General features: G+C 32.8%; 2 protein-coding genes across 2 annotated transcripts in view; both read left to right on the forward strand.

Annotated features, from left to right (window-relative positions):
- The window catches only part of LOC131952182 (uncharacterized), a 38,909-nt gene extending 29,516 nt beyond the window's left edge, over positions 1-9,393 (forward strand). Inside the window, exons 23-41 of the mRNA XM_059314743.1 lie at positions 215-363; positions 645-781; positions 933-1,124; positions 1,549-1,778; positions 2,375-2,511; positions 2,706-2,821; positions 3,193-3,384; positions 3,876-4,078; positions 4,251-4,393; positions 4,586-4,707; positions 4,842-5,033; positions 5,242-5,420; positions 5,682-5,818; positions 6,390-6,511; positions 6,798-6,989; positions 7,427-7,626; positions 8,341-8,480; positions 9,085-9,206; positions 9,289-9,393. Coding sequence (XP_059170726.1) covers positions 215-363; positions 645-781; positions 933-1,124; positions 1,549-1,778; positions 2,375-2,511; positions 2,706-2,821; positions 3,193-3,384; positions 3,876-4,078; positions 4,251-4,393; positions 4,586-4,707; positions 4,842-5,033; positions 5,242-5,420; positions 5,682-5,818; positions 6,390-6,511; positions 6,798-6,989; positions 7,427-7,626; positions 8,341-8,480; positions 9,085-9,206; positions 9,289-9,393 — 3,010 coding nt within the window. The remainder of the gene's footprint in view (positions 1-214; positions 364-644; positions 782-932; positions 1,125-1,548; positions 1,779-2,374; positions 2,512-2,705; positions 2,822-3,192; positions 3,385-3,875; positions 4,079-4,250; positions 4,394-4,585; positions 4,708-4,841; positions 5,034-5,241; positions 5,421-5,681; positions 5,819-6,389; positions 6,512-6,797; positions 6,990-7,426; positions 7,627-8,340; positions 8,481-9,084; positions 9,207-9,288) is intronic.
- Positions 9,394-9,475: 82 nt separating this feature from the next.
- LOC131952183 (uncharacterized) overlaps positions 9,476-20,048 on the forward strand; it is a 51,214-nt gene continuing 40,641 nt past the window's right edge. The window contains exons 1-17 of the mRNA XM_059314745.1: positions 9,476-9,565; positions 9,973-10,164; positions 10,543-10,730; positions 11,194-11,327; positions 11,850-11,968; positions 12,225-12,422; positions 12,596-12,792; positions 13,223-14,093; positions 14,631-14,831; positions 15,055-15,293; positions 15,634-15,752; positions 16,018-16,139; positions 16,774-16,968; positions 17,584-17,810; positions 18,385-18,515; positions 19,080-19,207; positions 19,835-20,032. Coding sequence (XP_059170728.1) covers positions 9,476-9,565; positions 9,973-10,164; positions 10,543-10,730; positions 11,194-11,327; positions 11,850-11,968; positions 12,225-12,422; positions 12,596-12,792; positions 13,223-14,093; positions 14,631-14,831; positions 15,055-15,293; positions 15,634-15,752; positions 16,018-16,139; positions 16,774-16,968; positions 17,584-17,810; positions 18,385-18,515; positions 19,080-19,207; positions 19,835-20,032 — 3,549 coding nt within the window. The remainder of the gene's footprint in view (positions 9,566-9,972; positions 10,165-10,542; positions 10,731-11,193; positions 11,328-11,849; positions 11,969-12,224; positions 12,423-12,595; positions 12,793-13,222; positions 14,094-14,630; positions 14,832-15,054; positions 15,294-15,633; positions 15,753-16,017; positions 16,140-16,773; positions 16,969-17,583; positions 17,811-18,384; positions 18,516-19,079; positions 19,208-19,834; positions 20,033-20,048) is intronic.

Below are 20,048 nucleotides of genomic sequence, written 5' to 3' on the forward strand. Positions count from 1 at the left end.
AGCTGTTAAGCTGAAGACTTTTCTTCTGTTTTGTGCTTGAGGCCAGGCACACAATCCTGCTCAAAATTAGAAGTATCTGGATATAGTACTGACCTCATAAGATCATGTATGCAGGGGTCACTGAGATAAAGGAATATTAGGACTGTAAGCAGCGTAGATCTATGTTTACTACAAGCTTGGTGTAGTGCAATAATTTGTGCATTCAATTCTCCAGGTTCATTCCTTTGATCTACCAAATTCAAGAATTTGCCCTAGGTCTGTCAAAAAGTACTAGCACTGATATCAGCCTTGACCTTCAAACCTACGCCTATGTTAGTCATCACTTCCTCAAAATGGTGAATGCAGAGCTGGCATTTTTTAATGGTAAATAATCATTAATCATTATTTGTGGAGTTTCATTATTTTTAGAAAGTTTTATTTAAATTTAAAAAGTTGTTCAAATTACCAGCTTTATGGCTGAAGGAAAAGGCTTGAAAAACATAGTCCAATATATGAATATGAAATTATAAAAGGCAGCAATTAAGTATATGGTGATGGTTAAATAACTGCCATTTGTAATTATATTTTTAGACCATGCAAGCTAAGATATTGGTGAAAAGCTTTTTTGTGTGAAATAACGAAAAAATATTTAATAATTTTTACAGCCTCATCAGAAGTCATAGTGTCAGAATACTTGTGGTCACCTGAGCTACACAAACTGTTTGATGCACTAAACAAAAGCCCAGATCTCACTGCAGTTTTCCTGGCCACTCTTCAACGCCTGCTTGTTTCCCCTTCGCAAGTAGGTTATCTTTCTTTACCCCAGCTCATTTTATTATTATTTTTTGCTTAAGAATAGTCCTTATTTGAAAATTTAAAATACATGTTTAATAGTAAAGTTAAAATAAACATATTTTTACAATGACGAATAACTTAATACACATTGTTTTCAGGTTTTCTGGCCATCTAATATTGAGAGTGTGTGCTCAGATCTGCAATTATTTTCTCAAACATTTGTCGTGGGTGTATCTATGGCATCACCTGCAGCACTGCAGAGTACAGTCTGTGGCCTCAACATTGATGTCATGCTGGTGGTAGAACAGGTTCAGAATAACAGGCCAAGTGTCAAGGAATTCATTGATGCTGTACGTTACTTTAACTTAAACGTTTTCTAAGGATCTCATTTTTACCTATACCTTCCTATTTAAAAATCATGTACATTTTACAAACCATATTATTTTACACAGATACCAATTTACCCACAATTCTCTTGTAATATATTGACATTAAATTTTACATTAAATATTATATCCAACTGCAATTTATTTCTACTATATTTTAATTTGTATGGGACTATTCATACACAACAATACACATAAACAAGGATCATTTTGTTTTAACTGCAATGTCTTTACATAATATGCACATACATTTAGTATTAAATAGTCACAAAGTACTATAATATAATTTAATTTAAGTTATAATTTTATTTTAGAAAACCTTTTTGTGTACAAAAATAGTTAAATTATTAAATAATTGGTTTATTTTTATTTATTCAAATTGGAACAGATGAAACTTTTGTCCACAAGCTATACGGCAGATGAGGTGTCTGTAGATTTTAAGACCCTGATGTCGGAGTACGAGATGATGAACTCTTTAATCAGAGACCTGACTAGCCACCCACCTGTAGTGAAGCTGACACCAGACCAGCAATGGATGGATGTAAATGTGTATCTCTCACTGTGGGGAGATTTTAGTCAACAACTTTTAACTCTCGGAGCTGAATTGCAGATTGAAAGGTAATCTAGTTTTTTAATATACAAAGTCAGTCAATCTCATGGTTGCTAAACCAAAACGTCTCAGTCAAATCCTCTGGCAGAGGAAGCTCGATAGCTGGAGACAGCCATTCATCTAGGAGAGACAACTCCAAAATCAAACAACCACTCCATGTAGTTAGTTATATGGATGAAGGCTATGGAAGCGAATACAAAAAGAAAAGCTGGCTGGCGCATAACCACTTGACATGCCCCTTCCCATACTAGAACTAGGAACAAAGAAAATCATCAAAATGGTAGATGAAGTAGAGGTCATCTGTTAGGAAAGAATCTTGTAACCAGTGCAATTTCTAACCAGGTTTAGATACATTTACTGTTGTGTGAAGTGGGTGATTGTACATCAAACTTCCAGGGAAAACTAAGACTTTCATGTTAACATTATCATGTTCATACTTTAGCACTAGACAACATGGTTCTATAAAATTTGAATACGTTCATTTTTATTTAATAAACAATTAAACAAATTTTTAAAATGTATTTCATATTTAGATATTTGTAATAGTTTTCTGATTAACCTGATGTAATTAAAACCAAATTTTGTAATTTTTGATACTTTCTAGCAAACTGCTAAGCTGGCAATCTGAACTGTCCCAGCTGTTGTTGAGTACAGTGGAGAAAATGTCAGGCACTGGCCCAGCACTTGGTTACATCAATGGAATTTTAGAAATTTTACAGAAACACATCAGCATTCTAAAAGGTAGCATATGTCATTTTGCTTTTCAACTTGCTTGCAATTAAGTCATTTATTCTTAATATGAAAAGTCGTGAGTATATGAGTTCTGGAAATTAATTACTTTATACTTTTTATTTAATTTTAATAGTTTTTACTACTTTGTGAGAAAAATATTTCATTTATGCCTATATCTGTATTTTATATTGTTCTATTTTTAGATGGATATGACAGTTTTAAAAGTTACCCAAATGTAAATCAGATGCTAAAAATAGTCCAGTCTGCTCCACAAGCCGTGGAAACAGTTTTGTATACAGTTCTAACTGAGCCAGTCAAGGTACTTATATATGTGTTTGTAGATTGATGAGGAAATATTAATAAAAATACAATTCTAAGAATCAACAAAAAATAATTTTAATCAGCTTGGTCAATACATTTCTATCAGTCATGTAGTTTATCTAAAGAAAAATATTAATTTTTTTTTACTTTAAATTACAAAATAACATTTTTTTATCTTAACAATGGTGGAATATTCTTTCTGCTGACACTAATAATGTTTTACAGGGTCTACAACATAATTTTCATACTGTACTCATTAGTTTATTTTCTATTTTTTTACTAATTAATATAACCTTTATAAAACTATTTACATAATATGTATTTTGAGACTGTTTTTTTATTGGGTTAAAAGTGTCTTTTTTTTCCCAGACCAAAACATGGAGCAGCATATTTCAGTCGTGGGATCTGTTCTGCCAGACACCAGCAGGTGACTTCATGACTGTACCTGAAGGGTTGAACTTTGACATTACAGATTTTTTTGGCAGAATCTGTCAGGTTGATTTTGTTGAGATGGGTCATGAACTGGCTCAGTTCGAGGCTGTGAATGAACTGAATGCATTGGTAAGAAGAGTGATCAAAATGATTTGTGACAACACTTTAATTTTAGATCCTAAATTCAATAATAAGATTATATGTTTTAAGCTTTATTATATACTGACTTTCCTCATCATATTCAGAGACCAGAAACTGTATTTAAACTATTGATAAAATAAAATGTTTTGAAACATTCAATGGGACAGATTTAATCTAAACAATCTATGTGCAGTAATAAAGGAGAACTTCAACCAAATTATATGTTCAAATAAAGATTTTGTCGGTAGTCGATACCTCAGTGAAAAGAAGAACTTCAACCAAAATAAATCGATAGTTGATCTCAAAAGAAAAAGTTTTAAATAGTTATTTATAAGCATATTTTTTTTCTTTTCAACTCTCACAAAGACCAAATCAAAACAAAATTATGCTTGTTTTTTATTTTTTCCATTTTATTTTTTAACTACCATTTTCAGTTTGTACACATGTAAATTTTAGCATTTCCTGTTTAAAATTTTCAGTTTACAACTCCCTCAGAAGAAAATGTAAATGTTAGCAGTCTGTACAATAAATTGGGCCTGATTATACAAAGTTTACAAGCTTATACAACAGAGCCTAACAGTGCTAAAGAGATAGCTTTTGCTCAGCTCTTCAATGCTACCCTGTGGGAACAGATTGGTAACCACATTACCATATGGTCTAGCACTTCAGTGAAAATCTTTAGGCAAGTCATTTGTTGTAATCAAACAATTTTTGAAATAACTTACATTCGTACACATATATTTTGTATATTCATTTCTGCAGAGAATATTTTTATTTTAAATGTGTTTTCTACCTTGTTATTTCCCTTTCACATGTGTTATTTATAATATTTTGATTATGGTTTTCTGTCTTAGTGACCCTGAGAAAATCACAGGACTAGCATTAGAAATTCTGAAGATAGTTCTAGGAAGTTTGCCTCAAGGTTACCAAAGTGTCTACAACCAGATGGTTGGAATAACAGACATCATACTTGGAAAAGTTATCAACATCTTTAACTGTATGAATTATTTTATCATAACATGAACTATTTTGTTGTATACAGTTAAATGAATTATTAAATGATTAAAGTAAATATTCTTATGAATTTGACACATAGAAAGTCAGATAATATTTAAATAAAATGTGTACCTTTAATCATATTCATGACGTATAATGTCAAGCTCTTATGTAAACTTTCCATTTTCCACAGCCACTAAACTGTCAGAGGTTTTCAGTGAGCAGCCAGACTTGAAACTACTTGCTGGGCTGTTGGAGGATCTACCACAGCTTTATGAAGTTGCTGTGTACACAAACTTGTATTACCCAGAAAAGGTTAATCATTTTATGCTTTTTAGTATACACTAATTTACTCAAATTAATGCTAATTTGAGTTCATACAATTATTTTAAAATACTTATAAACTAATTTGAATGCATAAAACATAATTTTTTTCCGCTCTAATCAAGATTACTGCCAAAACTCCTTACTTTTCTTCAATGGAAGCCTTTTGTGCTAACACCCCTCAAGAGATGTTCATGGTACCACCCTCCTCGACCTTTGACCTAAGAGCTTGGTTCAACAGACTGTGCAGTGTTAATGTAACCAGCTTGATAGAGGAACTTGGTGACTATTCAATGTCTAAAGAGATTGAGAAAGTGGTAAGTTTTCTAGCTTTGGTTTTAGTGAAGTCAATTAAATTTCTTTAAGCTGATTAGTTTTTCATGAATTAAAACATTTAACTTGATATTTAATTTGATTACACATCAGAATTGATTTACAATCTTTTACTGAGCACATTGATTGATGAATGATTATTTATTATTTATTTCTAATCAATTAAAAAAAGTTTTTTTTTTCTTTTTCTAGTTAAATAATCCATTATCAGAGCCTGTGGATATTTCATCAATAATTTCAAATTTTCAAAAACTGATGGAGAAACTCAACTCCGGATTTTCTATAAATGATCCCCTTTTTAGTACCGACATTTGGGAGAATGCCATGAAAAATGTGGAAAAATGGATTTTGCCATACAGTGCTTTATCAGAGTAATTTTTTTATCACTTCCACTAATGCAATTAACATTATTTATATCTTATCATTCTTTAATTATTAGTTGACTTAAGTCATCATTAAATGTATAGTATTAATTTTTTTTTTAATTATTAAGGTATACTAACAGATTTTGAGCTTAACAAATGGAATAATTAATTGCCATTTTTGTAATAAAAAATTTAAAATAAAAATATATCACATATTTGCTCATAATGAAGTGATAAAGTTTATAACATATTTTTCAATAATTCCAGTTTTCTGAAAGACACACCTCTGCGTGTTCTAAAAGTTGTTACATCTCTGCTGGAAAAGATGCCAACTTCAAATAGTGCACTGAACTATATTGACGCCATTTTTAGCCTCATTGGCAACAGAGTTGAGGAAGCTCAAGGTAAGATAAGCAGCCAATCAAAATTTCTTTCAGAATTTATCGTTTAATCTTGATTGGCTCAAATTTAAAATTCACCTACTCTTTTCTTATTTTATATTTAATAAAAAGTTTTACTTGCACTTGTAGTAATTGCAAAAATAAATTAGTCTGTAGTTGGTTTGTCAGGATGAAAATTAAAGCTGTTTAAAAAGTCAGCAATGAGTTTATCAAATGGGTCACCCTGACATCATCATAACACTTGCTGGGTGATTTTTTAAAAATCTGTTCTTCAGAATTTCATCAAAACAGAACCCTCTCTTATAACGTTTGTTTTTAGCAATGTTTACTGAGCGTTTTATTGCAATCTACAAAAAAGTCTTTTAAAAATCTAATAACTGCTAATATATAGTCAATGTAGTCAATACAAGTTATGCATTCTGACCGTGTCCTCCATTATCAAAATATTGTCAGAACCCCCACATTCTACTTCAGTGGTGTGACCTCATTTAGTGATGACCCTATATACTTATTAAGCAGAAAATCAGTTACAATGTAGTCTATTGTGTCTTAAACGATAGTTTACATTTTTCAGCCAATGGTTTGCCTGCAGCCTTTACTGATCTCCCAAGCCTGAAGACCATACTAAAACTAGCTGAGGGAATGCCAGATTTGGTTGAAACCTTGATTTACACCACTTTAACACAGCCTGTCAAAGTTAGCATCTGCTTTATCTAATCAAACTAATTCTATTTACCATTTCAACAAAATTATAACAAACTATTTTATTCTACATATATTTTTATTTTATTTTATTTTTCTAGTTTTGAAATTAATTTAATTTCACTCTATAAAATAAAGATTTTTTTTTCATTCAACATTTTAAAAATAAGCTAGCTATTTTTTATATTTTTTTACATCATACACCTAACAATTTAAAGATTGTTAAAAAATCAATAAATACCCTAGACTATAAAGAAAATAATTGTTTTTGTCCATACAGACTGCCAACTGGGTGGCTGCTTTCCAATCCTTCTCCACATTTTGTGGCACAAGTGTCCAGGATATTTTAGTTCTACCCCCAGGGAGCAGCTTTGATTTAGAAGGTTACATTCAGCAGATCTGCAGCATTGATATAGGTCAGGTGGCCACTGAAATCACAACATTTGAAGGGTTCAGAAGAATAGAAGCAATTGTACGTATGAAATATCAGTAGCCAAATTTTTACAAAACTAGTTACTTTAAGAACTTAGCAGGGATTATTACTTCAGTAATATCAGGTTGGGAATGGCGTGGTTGAATGGTAAAGCTTATTACTGTTAACACCAAACTCTTCAGTTTGGATCCAGAGAAACCCCTGAGTCCACCCAACTCTGAAGTTGGCTGGACATAGTGTTGACAAAAACTCATAAGAAAACATTTTACCACAAAAAAAATGTATACTTACTAGTTGCAAGTTTTTTTTCCTAAACATGGTGTAAGGATTAGGACAAGAAATAGGGATAATGTGCTCATATAAAAATGAGCTAAACTCATAGAATAACTTATTTTCTATTAAAATGTGTAAACTTTTGTACCAGTTACATCCAGCTACAAATAAAACTCTAACTACAGAATGTTCACAATATTCAGGTCACAGGTAATGACTACAATGTTGTCAACACCAGTTCAATCCTAGAACAAGCCAACCGTATCATCCAAAGTCTGGGCTACATCTATGATAACCCTTCTAGTTTTGCTGGCTTAGATTTGAGAATATTCAGTGAAACAGCATGGAAGACAATGTGGCAGAGGGTGGAGAAATGGTCCCCAACTGCAGTTGCGAAATATCAGTAAGAATTTATTTACATTTGCCTTTAATAGAAATAAATTCACATGTATTTTGTTGTTTTATGTCCAAAATTGTATTACTGTTTGTCTTTTGTGTCTAATCTGTAACCACACTGTTGTGTGCTGATGAAGACCTAGGGTCGAAATGCTATAGTATTTATGTCTTTAATTTGTGAGGTAACTAACACTATCTGTTTTATTACTATATCTATCTTCTTTGATTGTGATGACAGCTAAATAAGGGAAGTAATTTGCTTATAGTAGGCCCTGTCTAATTTCATTTGTATTTACCTTTTATAGGAATGTTTTAATACTACTCTTCATAACTACATCATAACTATTTAATAGTCTTGTCAGTAAAATAGCTAGTTGAAATACCTTGTTAATTTTGCATTTTATTCTAGTCAAAATGTAGTGACATAGTACATCTATTCTATTCTAAAATGTCTTGTCAGTGTTATATCATATCTTTTAGTTTATATATTTTATATTTAAAATATTATGTTAATTTTGCGTCTATAAATATATTGAAAAAGTAAGAAGAAAAAATTAATTTTGTTTACATATTTTTTTTAAAAATGTATAAAGCATGTTCTCTACTTGCCCTTAACATTCAATGTAATTCCAAACCTACATATTTAGTACTTAGCAGCATACCTCTTCAGTACTTGCCAACCCTACCTTTTATGCTATAAATGCTACTTTTTTTCTCACAGAGACACCAACACCCTAGTGGACATATTTGAGCTGGTGTTTGGACCTCTGGCTGAGATGAGTCCAGAACTCAAATCAGCCTACAACAAAGCTATGGCAATCACTGATGTTGTGGTGGATGAGGTTTTCATGGTTCTCAATTGTAAGTCATTGCATTTTTCAAAATGCTAGACTATTAACAATTGTGTAGTCATTCCAATTGGTAAAGAATCTTCCAAATGTTAGTGTCTACCATTATGTTATTATTCCATTATATGGATAAAAGATTCAAAACATGGAATGGCATGGTCAAGTAGTAGAGCCCACAATGTCTAAACCAAATGTCTTGAGAATACTTTATGTTAAGGTCATTGAATCCACTCAGCCCTACTGAGTACCTGAGTCACAAAAGTAAGGACAACTGGGTGCAGTGCTGACACCAGAGTCATTTCCCATTCTAATGTTGTAGAGTCTATAATAGATCTACTTTCAGGACCAAAGGCGTAGCGACACATCCCGGCGCCCGGGGCGAACTATCAATTTTCGCCCCCACCCCCTTCCATTTATATACAGGCTATAGTTATTCATGCTGGTCCTGGTCATTTTAGCTCCCCATTTGGGTCGGCGCCCGGGGCCACTGCCCCACCCGCCCTCCCCTAGCTATGCCTCTGTTCTGGACCATCAGATCTGAAAGGGAATTTACTTGTAATGACACCTGAGGAAAATAAATAAACTGATTGTACTTGATAGTTTGTGATTTTTTCCAGCATCTTCTATCAGTGAAGCCTACAACAGCATCCCAGTTCTGAAGCAGCTATTCAAGATGGCCAACCAGGCCCCAGAACTGCTTGAAACTCTACTGTATACATCTATGTTCCACCCTGACAAGGTACGCTACATTTAAACTTTTTACAACATAATTTCATGTTAAGATCTATGAGATTAACCTGTGACATATTTTGGTGCTCCAGTTAGGGGTGGACTGGCCTGCCGGTCTACCAGAAAAAAAACCCGGTAGGCCCCCTGGAAAAACTCCTTGTGGGCCCTCACAAATGGAGCTGTACGAGGCCAATTAGTGCTCTGATATTTAAAAAAAAAATTTTGTCGAATGAATTTCCACCAAGTTGAGGATGATCATTAGGTTTTAATTTGGAAAAAATGCACTATGAAATTTTTTTATCTGGGGTTGGGGCCCCAATTAAAAATTCCCCAGGCCTTTTGGACACAGGCAGTCCACCACTGGCTCCAGTACATACATTTCTCTAAACTTAGACTCTCCATTGGCACACACTATCATGTAGTTGTATTACAAAAAGCTGTTGCAAAGGCTAATACCATTTTAGACAGTATTAAGGCTCTCTTAGAAAGTTTTTTGGGTCCACACAGCTATGATGGGTATCTGATCCACATTAGGGAAAGTAACTACAGCTGAGCATAGTGCTGAACATTATCCCCTCATATGATGAGGTCAAGAAACATGAACTCTACTTCATCTGCCCAATGGATCGCAAGGTCTAAAGTCTAGAGTGGAATCTTTACTTAGCCAGTCCAGCCATTCAGCATTGATACTATATTTGTATAGAGAATGTGTAGCTCCAATTAGGAGTAGCCACAAATACAAACCTGTAATTACTTAATGATTTTTGTTGTTACAGTTGCCAAGCAGGGCGGTGGCACTGGTGAGTTTGGAATCTTTCTGTAGAACTGACCCCCTGGAAATGTTCAGCCTATCACCTGGTTCAACCTTTGACCTCAAGACCTGGATCAATGACCTTTGTCATTTGAACTTTACTCAAGTAGAAGAACAGCTTGCAAGTTACAAGACAGCAAAGAACCTTGAGAACATAGTAATTTTGTTTTGTTACTATTTTACTACATGTTATTTTCGTGTTTTAATTTGAAATTTAAAAATGGATTATACAAAAATATTGTAACTATTTTAGTCTATTACTTTTAAAATGTAAGGTCTACACATTTTTAATTTAAAATGTTGAATGAAGAGATTGTTTTTATAATTAACCTAAAAAATATCTTATTTTTTTCTGCATGTTAAATTTTTACAGAAATTCTTTAAACTTATCCATAGAACTTCCTGCTGTTTTGTTGATAAAGAAACTTTAGCTCTAAACCTAACCCTAAATATTGTGGAACAAACTTTTAAATTACTACCATTATGTGTACTGTCGTAAGGCTAAGATAAGAACCAATCAAACATTGAATTACAGATCAGTGGATCCCCCAACGACAACACTAATCTAATGACAATCATAGATAAAGTGGACAAAATTGTTCAGAAGCTACAAAATGGAGTGAGCATGACAGAACAGTTCCTTAATGTCTCTTTATGGACACAGGTCATCAGTAGATTGCAGAGATGGGTTGGAGATTACACAGTTTTTAATAGCCCTCTCATGTAAGCTTTGTTAACTTTTTTGGCTTTGTTGTTAAGGGATCTTTCAAAACCATATGGTTTGGAGATTACTTTGAAAGTCTTCTTACTTATTCTGTTTTGTAATTGTTTATGTTTTGTTGCTAAAAGTACTTTTCAACTCAAGGTAAATGCTAAAGGAATGGGTAGAGATTATACAGCTTAAAAATAAAGTACCCTGTGAACCCTAATGGTCAATAAGGAAGATGAAGTAGAGCTACTGTATTTTGTGACATCAGCATTTAAAGGAATAGTGTGATCAGCTCTGTTTCCAGTCATTTTTACTTTCAAATCAAGACTTTTAGCAACCATGCACTGCTTATCAACACTGCTGTTTGTTGTTGTTTTTTACAAGTCTGTAATGGGTTAGAGATTATGATACTTTTAAAATTCATTACTACATACTAATGTTAAAATATAATTTTAAAATTATATAACTTTTTGTCAGGTACTTGGATGGTATCTTTGAGCTGATTGGTAGTTTGTCAGAAAGGCCAGACACTGCTGCACAGCTGAAGCCATTGTTGTATGTGGGAGAGATAACAGATAACTTGCTGGATGCTGTACTTTCTTTAGAGAACAGTAAGTGTTCATGGTTTCATCCTAACCTTTTTTTTAACCTTTTTTTTTATTTGCAGTAGGCTTATTTAGTCTAAATTATCTTTTAATTATTTTTTTTATAATGCTGTACTCAGGCTGAGAGGCATTGCAGTTTAATTTTTTTTCTTATTATTTATCATGTTTTAGCTGTCATTAAGCTAATTATATAGCCATAGATCCACTCAGTTTAAAAGGATCAAATGAAAGGATTGTTTTATCACTACTAGGTCTAGCCCAAATTACGTGTGAGGTATAACTATAAGGCATAAGAGGTTCGGCACATGAATATAACATAAGTAGGACTACATGGGAGGGGGGGAGCGGGGTGTTGTCAGGTGGCAGACTGCATATCTTTATCCCAAAAGTCCAGAATTCAGTTCCTAATAGGCTTAAATATTGCCATACATAGGCTTATATGTTGTAGCTGGTTTTACAACTTCCCATAGAAAGATATAAACAAGGTTATAAAGAAATAATAATCAGCCAGAACTCTTTGTGTTTCAGAGAGCAGTATTGGGGCTGTAGATCTGGTTGGTAGGTGGACAGCCATGCAGAAGTTGCTTGAGTTTATTCAGATGCCAAATGTGATTGATGTCTTCATCTCATCCATCACTTCAGAAAATGTAAGAACTTTTTTCCAACTCAAGTTAATCAGCAGTCATTTTATAAATTTGAAACAATATTTCCTTCTTTTTTTTTAAATATTGAAATCCATTTCATTATATTTTTATTAAAAATTTAAGAAATAATTTTTTGGTTATAAATTTACATACTTGAGTTTATTAACTGCTTAATATATATAATTCTTTAAAAAGTTGTTGATATTTTCAATGTGATGACTTGTGTTATAAAAAATTAAACTTTTTAATTTATCCACAGTTCCTGACACTGTTTTACAATAGATCAGCATTAGAAGATTTCTGTAACCCTAGCACATCAGCTTCTAAGTATCTGGTGGTACCAAAAAGTAGGAACATAGACCTGCAAGAGATCAAAACAGCTTTTTGTGCTATAGACATCAATAACTTCATGGACCAGTTTGATACATTTTTTGACATACAAAAGCTAGAAAGAGTGGTATGATAATTTTTTTTTCAAATCAACTTCTACAATGTATAAAAATGAAAGAGTTACTCTATCATTAATTTTTAAAGTAATTGTTTGTTAATATCTCATATATTTATATTAAATGTAAAATTTCAGATTGTTATAAATATCTAAAATATTAATATTAAACTGTGCTATTTCAGGTTGAAGGAACAGAAAAATTAGACTGGAGTAAGCTACAAGAGAAGTTCCGTCGTATGATTTTCCTGATAAATGACAAATGGCTGAAAGACCCACCTCATGTTGACCTCCCGCAGCAACTGATGGACAGGTCCTATTGGGAACATTTGTTGCAAGACAGTATACAACCACTGCAAGATGGCCTAATGACCAAAAATCAGTAAGTACTTTGGGAAACATAGGACTAATATAAATAACTTAAATAGTGCTATCTTATTAAAAATAGATAATTTAAGAATGAAAATCCAAATAGTTTCATTTTAAAAATATTTATGCAATGTGACAATCAACTAGTTAGTTTTTAACCACTGAATTTGTTAAATTTTAGAATATATTTTTAATGTATTTAAAAAGTATAAAAAAAGATATAGTTTAGTGGGTAGTATGGTAACTTCAAAGTTTTGAATTCAATTCCCATCCCAGCACTTGAGCATATCTTATTATACTTTCAGCCGTAAAAAGTTGCAGATTTGAGTCAAGAGACTTTGATGTTGATAGCTCTATTCTAAAACCTCTCATGACATGTAAAGATATAAATGCATTTAAAAAATCTATTCTACTGAAGTTTTGTATTTTCTTTTAAACTTCAGGCTAGAGAGCATCATCAGACAGCTTGGACCTCTGCTAGAGATGGATGAGTTCAAACAAGCTGGTGCTATCCTCAACTCTCTACTCGACATCATCAATGAAAACTTAGTTGCTTTACAAGGAAATACCTTGACCTTTGGGAATGTCCTAGAAAAAATACCAGCTCTCAGATCTTTATTTAGTGCCCTAGGGCTTGACCAGAGCACTCTGGAGGCTGTAATGCTTGCACCTGTGAACAACCTGACCAAACTGGTTGAACTTCTGCTGTCAGGCACCAGGAAACAAGACTTCTGTAGTGTAGATCCATGGAGGGAGATCCTGCAGCTTCCATCCAGCTTCAGCACTTCTGGTCTGTTCGCTGCTGTCTGCCAGGACAATGTGGCACCAATGCTGGATAAACTTCAAGAAAACTACAACCTGCAGACAATGCTGGAAGCTCTGGGACATAACCCTGTACAATCTCAAGACTGGGGAAAAGTTGTTGAGAAAGTTTATGCTGTTGTAGACAACATCAAGGCTCTAATATCCAGCCCACCTATGATTAACACTGATGCTGTTCTAGAAAAACTAGCAGTGTCTTACACAAACACTACCGGACTCTGGTCAATGCTAAAGGCATACAACACTCTCCAGCAAGCTTTTATCAATGACGCCACCTTCACAAAATCTTTCTCTGGTGTGTTGCGGGTGTCCGGCGTGCTGTTGGATTTACTGAATGAATTGATGGCTAGAACAAAACTACAGAACAGACAACTGGACCTGGCCTCGCTGTTCTCTGATGTACCAGAATTTGTTTCTGTGGTAAACGGTGTGCTGGATGTCAAGCCGGACCCAGTGAGTGGATTGTTTGCTGTGCAGTTGAAACCTGCAGAGGTGGGTAACAGAATGCTTAAAAATGTGTTTAAAATATGGTGCACAAGCTAATCAATTTAGTTAATTTATGATGTTTTATGATATTTTTTTTGTCTTTTTAAAAAAAAGCTAATGTATAACTTCTGTTACAACTTATTTAAAAATTATCTTCCTGACTTTATGTTAAAAATGTTCAGTTTATTAAAAGAAAAGTTGAAGCTTTTAATACATACAAGTCTTATGAAGGCTATTTGTTTGCTAAGGGCCCAAGTATAACCCTGGCATTAACCATAGCCTAACCCAATCCCTTATGTTAGGGAAAACAAAGTTGGCTGGTCATAGTGCTGACCACATTATTCCTTCATATGCCAAGGTCAAGAAACAGACAAACTCAACTCCACCTGCCCAATGGATTGCTAGGTCTAAAGAGGAATTTTTTTTTAACCCAATCTCTAGTCCTACTGTTAAAAAAACTAAAAATGATACTGCATTGACCTACAATAATTTAACATATGACTTTTATGATGATATCTTTTATCTGACCATCTGCTTCTGTAGGTGGACATGTTCATACAGATCATCCAAAGCCCAGCACTGATGGCCCAACTGGCATGCAACAACACAAAATTCAATCAAATATTTCAAGTCAGAGAGGATGTCAACATTAACTCCCTTTTACATGTATTATGTGGGTTAGACTTTGGTCCAATCTCAGAGAAGCTGAAGGAAACTTTCAGAGTTAATTCCCTTGGAAATGAGGTATTGAGGTGGTTTATTTTAAAGTATCCTTGATAAATATTAAAAATAAATTGACAATTTCCTTATTTTAATACCAAAAAATATTAAAAAACAAACTTAATTTCCTTTGGTATCTCATAGTTTTTATAATTGTTCCTAATAAGCTCAAGTAAGAGAAGCATTAAATAACTAATTAAACATATCAGGTTTCTGTATCAAAAGATTTACATTTTTTTACTGACAGGTTATGACAGCATGGAATGCTGGGACAGCTCTTGATGTGGAGAGATTTGCCAGTCAAGTACAGCTAACACTGGAACATATAACCAACCTAACAAAAATAGATTCTATTTTCTTCAAGGACCATGACCTCGGTGATATCCTTAGGGTCAATGTCACACGACTTTTAGAAGAGTTGAACAGTCAGTTTACCAACATTCAGGGTGCTGTTAGTGCTGATTATCTGCCCTTTTCTGTTTCTATGTAAGTGTGGAGTTATTGTATATGCTTAGACATAAAATAATTTTAAAATGTTAGTAACCATATGTTGATATATTTTTGTTAAGGATTATTTTAACTATAGTTGGGTTTTTTATATTAGGAAGATATGGGATTTTGTTTGTGTAGAGGATATGGCCACTTTTTTGTAGTAGGTCACTCTAGGGATGTTGGTTTGTTATCAAGTGGGAAGTGGGTCACTTTAGGGAAATTGGTCAAAATAAAGTAAAGAATCCTCTTTAGACCTAACTGCATTGGGCAGATAAAGTAGAAGTATAGTTTGTATAACTAACTTAATTATTTAAAATGTCTTAATCTTCTCCAGATTAAACCAACTGCTGCACGACATGCAGAACTTGACAGAGATTAAATCACTGACAGCTGCACTCAAGTTCACCCAAGCTTATCTGAACAGCTTTAACAATTTTCTAAAATCTATTCAAGGTACGAGCCTAACCATGAACCTCAAATGAAACAATTTTATCATATTCAATTTTGCACAATGAATTATTCTTATTGTGAAAGGCAGTTTTGGAAAACACTTTACTTTTATAGTTTTAATTCTTATATTTAGTATATACAGTAAAAGGTTAAATTTTTCATGAAATATTTTTTGATGAATTGTATCATTACTTATTATTAATTAAATGTCTTAGCTAAATATCAGTCAACATTTAAATTATAAAAGTGTAAAATGAAAATTTTACAGATGTTCCTATATCAGTGGCTGCTCTACTAAACAACACTGAAATTGGTAGAATTTTAAACCCTATACTGAATGATCCTCATATACTGGATGGCTTAGTACACTCTACCTTAGACGTCAGGGAGGTAAGTAATGTAAAATTATAGCACCAACTTATTAGTTACAGTCATTGACAAAGAAACTTTTTTTTCTGTAGGTCTATTTGAATAGTTTTTATAAATGAATCTAACATGTAATCATTTATCTAATTATATCTGGTCTAAAATTACATTATCTACATAGTAGTGATTGCCAACTATAGGTCTACTGTGTAGTCACCTATCCAATTGTTCCACAGTTATGCAAGGTAGTCAACTAACCAACTGTTTCATGGTTATATAATGTAGTCACCTATCCAATTGTTCATCAATTATAGGCCTACTATGTAGCCACTTATCCAATGGATCCGGTTATACTATGTAACCACCTACCTATTGTACCACTGTTATACTATTTATACACCTATCCAATTGATCCACAGTTATACTACCTCTAGTCACCAACCCATTGACTACCCAGTGACTTATCCATTAATCCACAGCTATACTACCTAGTCACCTATCCATTGATCAGCAGCTATATACTATGTATCCACTTATCCAATTAATCCACAGCTGTACTACCTAGTCACTTATCCAATTGATCCACAGCTATACTACCTAGTGACCTATCCATTGATCAAAAGCTATACTATGTATCCACCTATCCATTAATCCACAGCTGTACTACCTAGTCACCAACCCATTTGCTGATGCGGCTGTCTGTGGTGACCAGCTATGGGAAGCTTTCCAAATGCCAGAGAATGAGGCCAGACTTTTGTACCAAGTTCAGCAGAGCGCCTGCACAGCTAACCAGTCTTTGTTGCTGTGGCAAACTGTCATGATGCAGGCTAATGGCTTTTTGTTGTACAAACAGGCAAGATCTAAATTTAAAATTGCATCTTTAAATGGAGGAAATTATATTTAGATCTACACTTGATATTCCTTTACTATTGAATTTAGTTTTAGTCATTTTGATTTAAGCAAATGGTAGAAATTATACTTAGATCTATAGGGCCTACTAGATATTTCTTTACTATAGAATTTAGTTTTAGTAATTTGATTTAAGCAAATGGTAGAAATTATACTTAGATCTATAGGGCCTACTAGATATTTCTTTACTATAGAATTTAGTAATTTAAGCATTTTTAAAAAATCCTATTTGCCTTTCAATATATTTTTAGTTTAATGTTCATGCAGCTGGCATGAACTTATATATTTTTTAAAATATTGTAATACTGCTTAGCTGCACTACATCATGTCATGCTCCCTGCTCTCTATTATTCACAAAACCTATCAAATATTAAATTTTTCATGTGGTTAATTCAATTGAATTTTTTTTTTCATCCACTGTTGTTAGATTTGTTTACTCAAATGTAATATTAAAGTTACTCATAAATTTTCATTGACTTGTCATTTCTCTGGTTGATGTTTTGAACTTTGCCAATGAGTATTTAACAGCAGGTTGTAACTTAAAACTAAACATCTACAGCTTGAGTACATCCAACAAGAAATGGACCTGGCCCAGAGCAGCCTGAATGTGTCAGGTGTAGCTGATGAAATGACCCAGGCCATCAGCTTGATAGAGAACATTATTAAACAGTACCAGAACGGCTCGCGGCAAGTCTTTGACCTCATCAATGTGCAAGGTTTTCAGGAAGTTCTCAACGCAGTGCAGAAATCAATAGCCCAGAAATTGATGGACTCTTCTAAAAACTGGTGAGATGATTTTTTTTTTATTTAACATGTACACTTTTCTTCTTTTCACACTTATCCCAGTGAAATGTGATATATATTTTAAACAAAAAACTGCATGCACGTCTAGAGCTTCATTGTGCAATCATTTGTAGATAAATATTGTAGTGTAAATTATTAAGGGAGAAGTGTTATTTTTTAAAAGTAATGCACAGCATTCTGTCTGGTACCTGGCAAAATTTTTACCAGGGTAGATGAAGTAGATTTAATCAGTATCTGTTACCATGCACAAATTACTATAACTATCATCAACTGTTAAAAAGTTAAGTTACCCTTTCAGAACATACTGTCCCATATCAAATGTTAAAGATAACTATATATTTTTTCTTCTAAAGAAGCAATAATTTCTCAAGAATTCTTCCAATCAAAATTAATTGAAAACTAATTATCAAGATTAACTTCTTAAATTCGATTTAATGGCAATAATTTTCCTTTGTTTCTTGCTATATTTCCATTCAAATTTAACTTTAAACAAATTATCAGTAATAACTATCATAATTTAATTTGATGAATTGATGTGTTTTTTGCTATATCCCAGGTCTATCAGCATTGCTGAACTGGTGCTCCCACAAATCATGGATGACATCTCTCTACAAAGCTATGCTAAGACCGTCAACACCGCCAACCTGTTTATGAGTGTCATCATTGGAAAACTGCAAAGAATTAGAAGTAAATATTGTGTTGTTGTTTTGAACAGATATAGTCAACCCATAATGCCATAGTTTTGGTAACTGGAATACATGTAGGCCTACTCAAAAAAAAAATACAAAATTGAATAATTTCTCAGAAGTATTCTGAATCTACTTACTGACCAATACTGCTGTTAAATTATACAAGACATACATGACCCTAGCAAACTCTAGCAAAGATTTGTAATGCATAGACTAGAGTAAAACCTAAAACAATAAAAATTGGGCTTCCAAGGATCTCTGAATTATTTAACTGTCTTACAATATAGTTTTATTAGATTATGTTTTAATATTGTATTATAAATGATATACATATTAAATTATATTATCATCTTAGTTTATATATCTCTAATGTGTTTTTCAGAAGCGCTAGTTAATTAAAATTAATTGATTTTTTTTGGGTTATATTTTGTAATGTGTTGATACAGATTTTTTTTTTAAAGTGTGTTATAGAAAATTATATATTTTTAATTGCAGTTACAGATGGTATTTTTAAAATAAAATGTGTTATTTCAGACAATACATTTTTAATGTGTTATTTTAGATGGTACCATCAGTCTGTCCTCACTACTTACTGATGCTGATGGCCTGTCTAATATGATAGAGACCTACGTAAGGCTTGGAAAAACTGTTGCTCAGGCCTGGATTGATGGACAGTTTCAAATTCCTAAGGTTTGGTCTTCTTTTATTATGTAAATTCTTTAAGTATGAAAAAAAATTCTTGAGAGCTTCAAATTTGTCTGATTTTAACATTTTTTTTCTTTCTTGGTATATGTCTACTCTGTTTAGTCACTTGCATTCTCAGATAAAGTGCTTCTAATTGATTTAAATTTTTTAAAGTAAAATTTGCAAGTTCTTGAAAACATTGCTTCAAAATGGCTTAATTTATAGTGTTTTTATTACTCTAGAATAAAATAGGCTGTATTGAGATGTATTCCAGATGTTTTCAATAAATAGCTAATCTTTTGAAATAGATTTCTATTAAATTCATTTATCTTTATTTTAAACTTGACCTACAAATGAAAATTCTGCACCTGACCTACAAATGAAAATTATAAACTTGACCCACAATGGGAAAATTTTAACTTGACCTACAAATGAACATTTAGAACTTCATTTACAAATGAAAATTTAGAAATTTAGAACTTGACTTACAAATGAAAATTTAGAAATTTAGAACTTGACTTACAAATGAAAATTTAGAAATTTAGAACTTGACTTACAAATGAAAATTTAGAAATTAACCTACAAATGAATTTTTTTTAACTTTACCTACAAAAGACCATCCTTTTCCCACAGATGCTACAGATATTCACAAACAGCACAAGACTGGAGCTGCTATGTAAACAACCAGACCAGCTGTCTGCTGAGTTAGGTGCCACCTACCCACCAGGGCAAGCTGTGTCAGATCTGTCTACACTGGTGTGTTCTGTGCTCACAGAGTCTCTCCAAAAGGAGGTTCTCAATTTTGTCAGCTACGACTACATCCAAAATGAGGTTTGAGATTTCTTTG

Source organism: Physella acuta, unplaced genomic scaffold (assembly GCF_028476545.2).
Source record: "Physella acuta isolate Inbredline_101_S28 unplaced genomic scaffold, ASM2847654v3 ptg000857l, whole genome shotgun sequence".
NCBI lineage: Eukaryota > Metazoa > Mollusca > Gastropoda > Physidae > Physella > Physella acuta.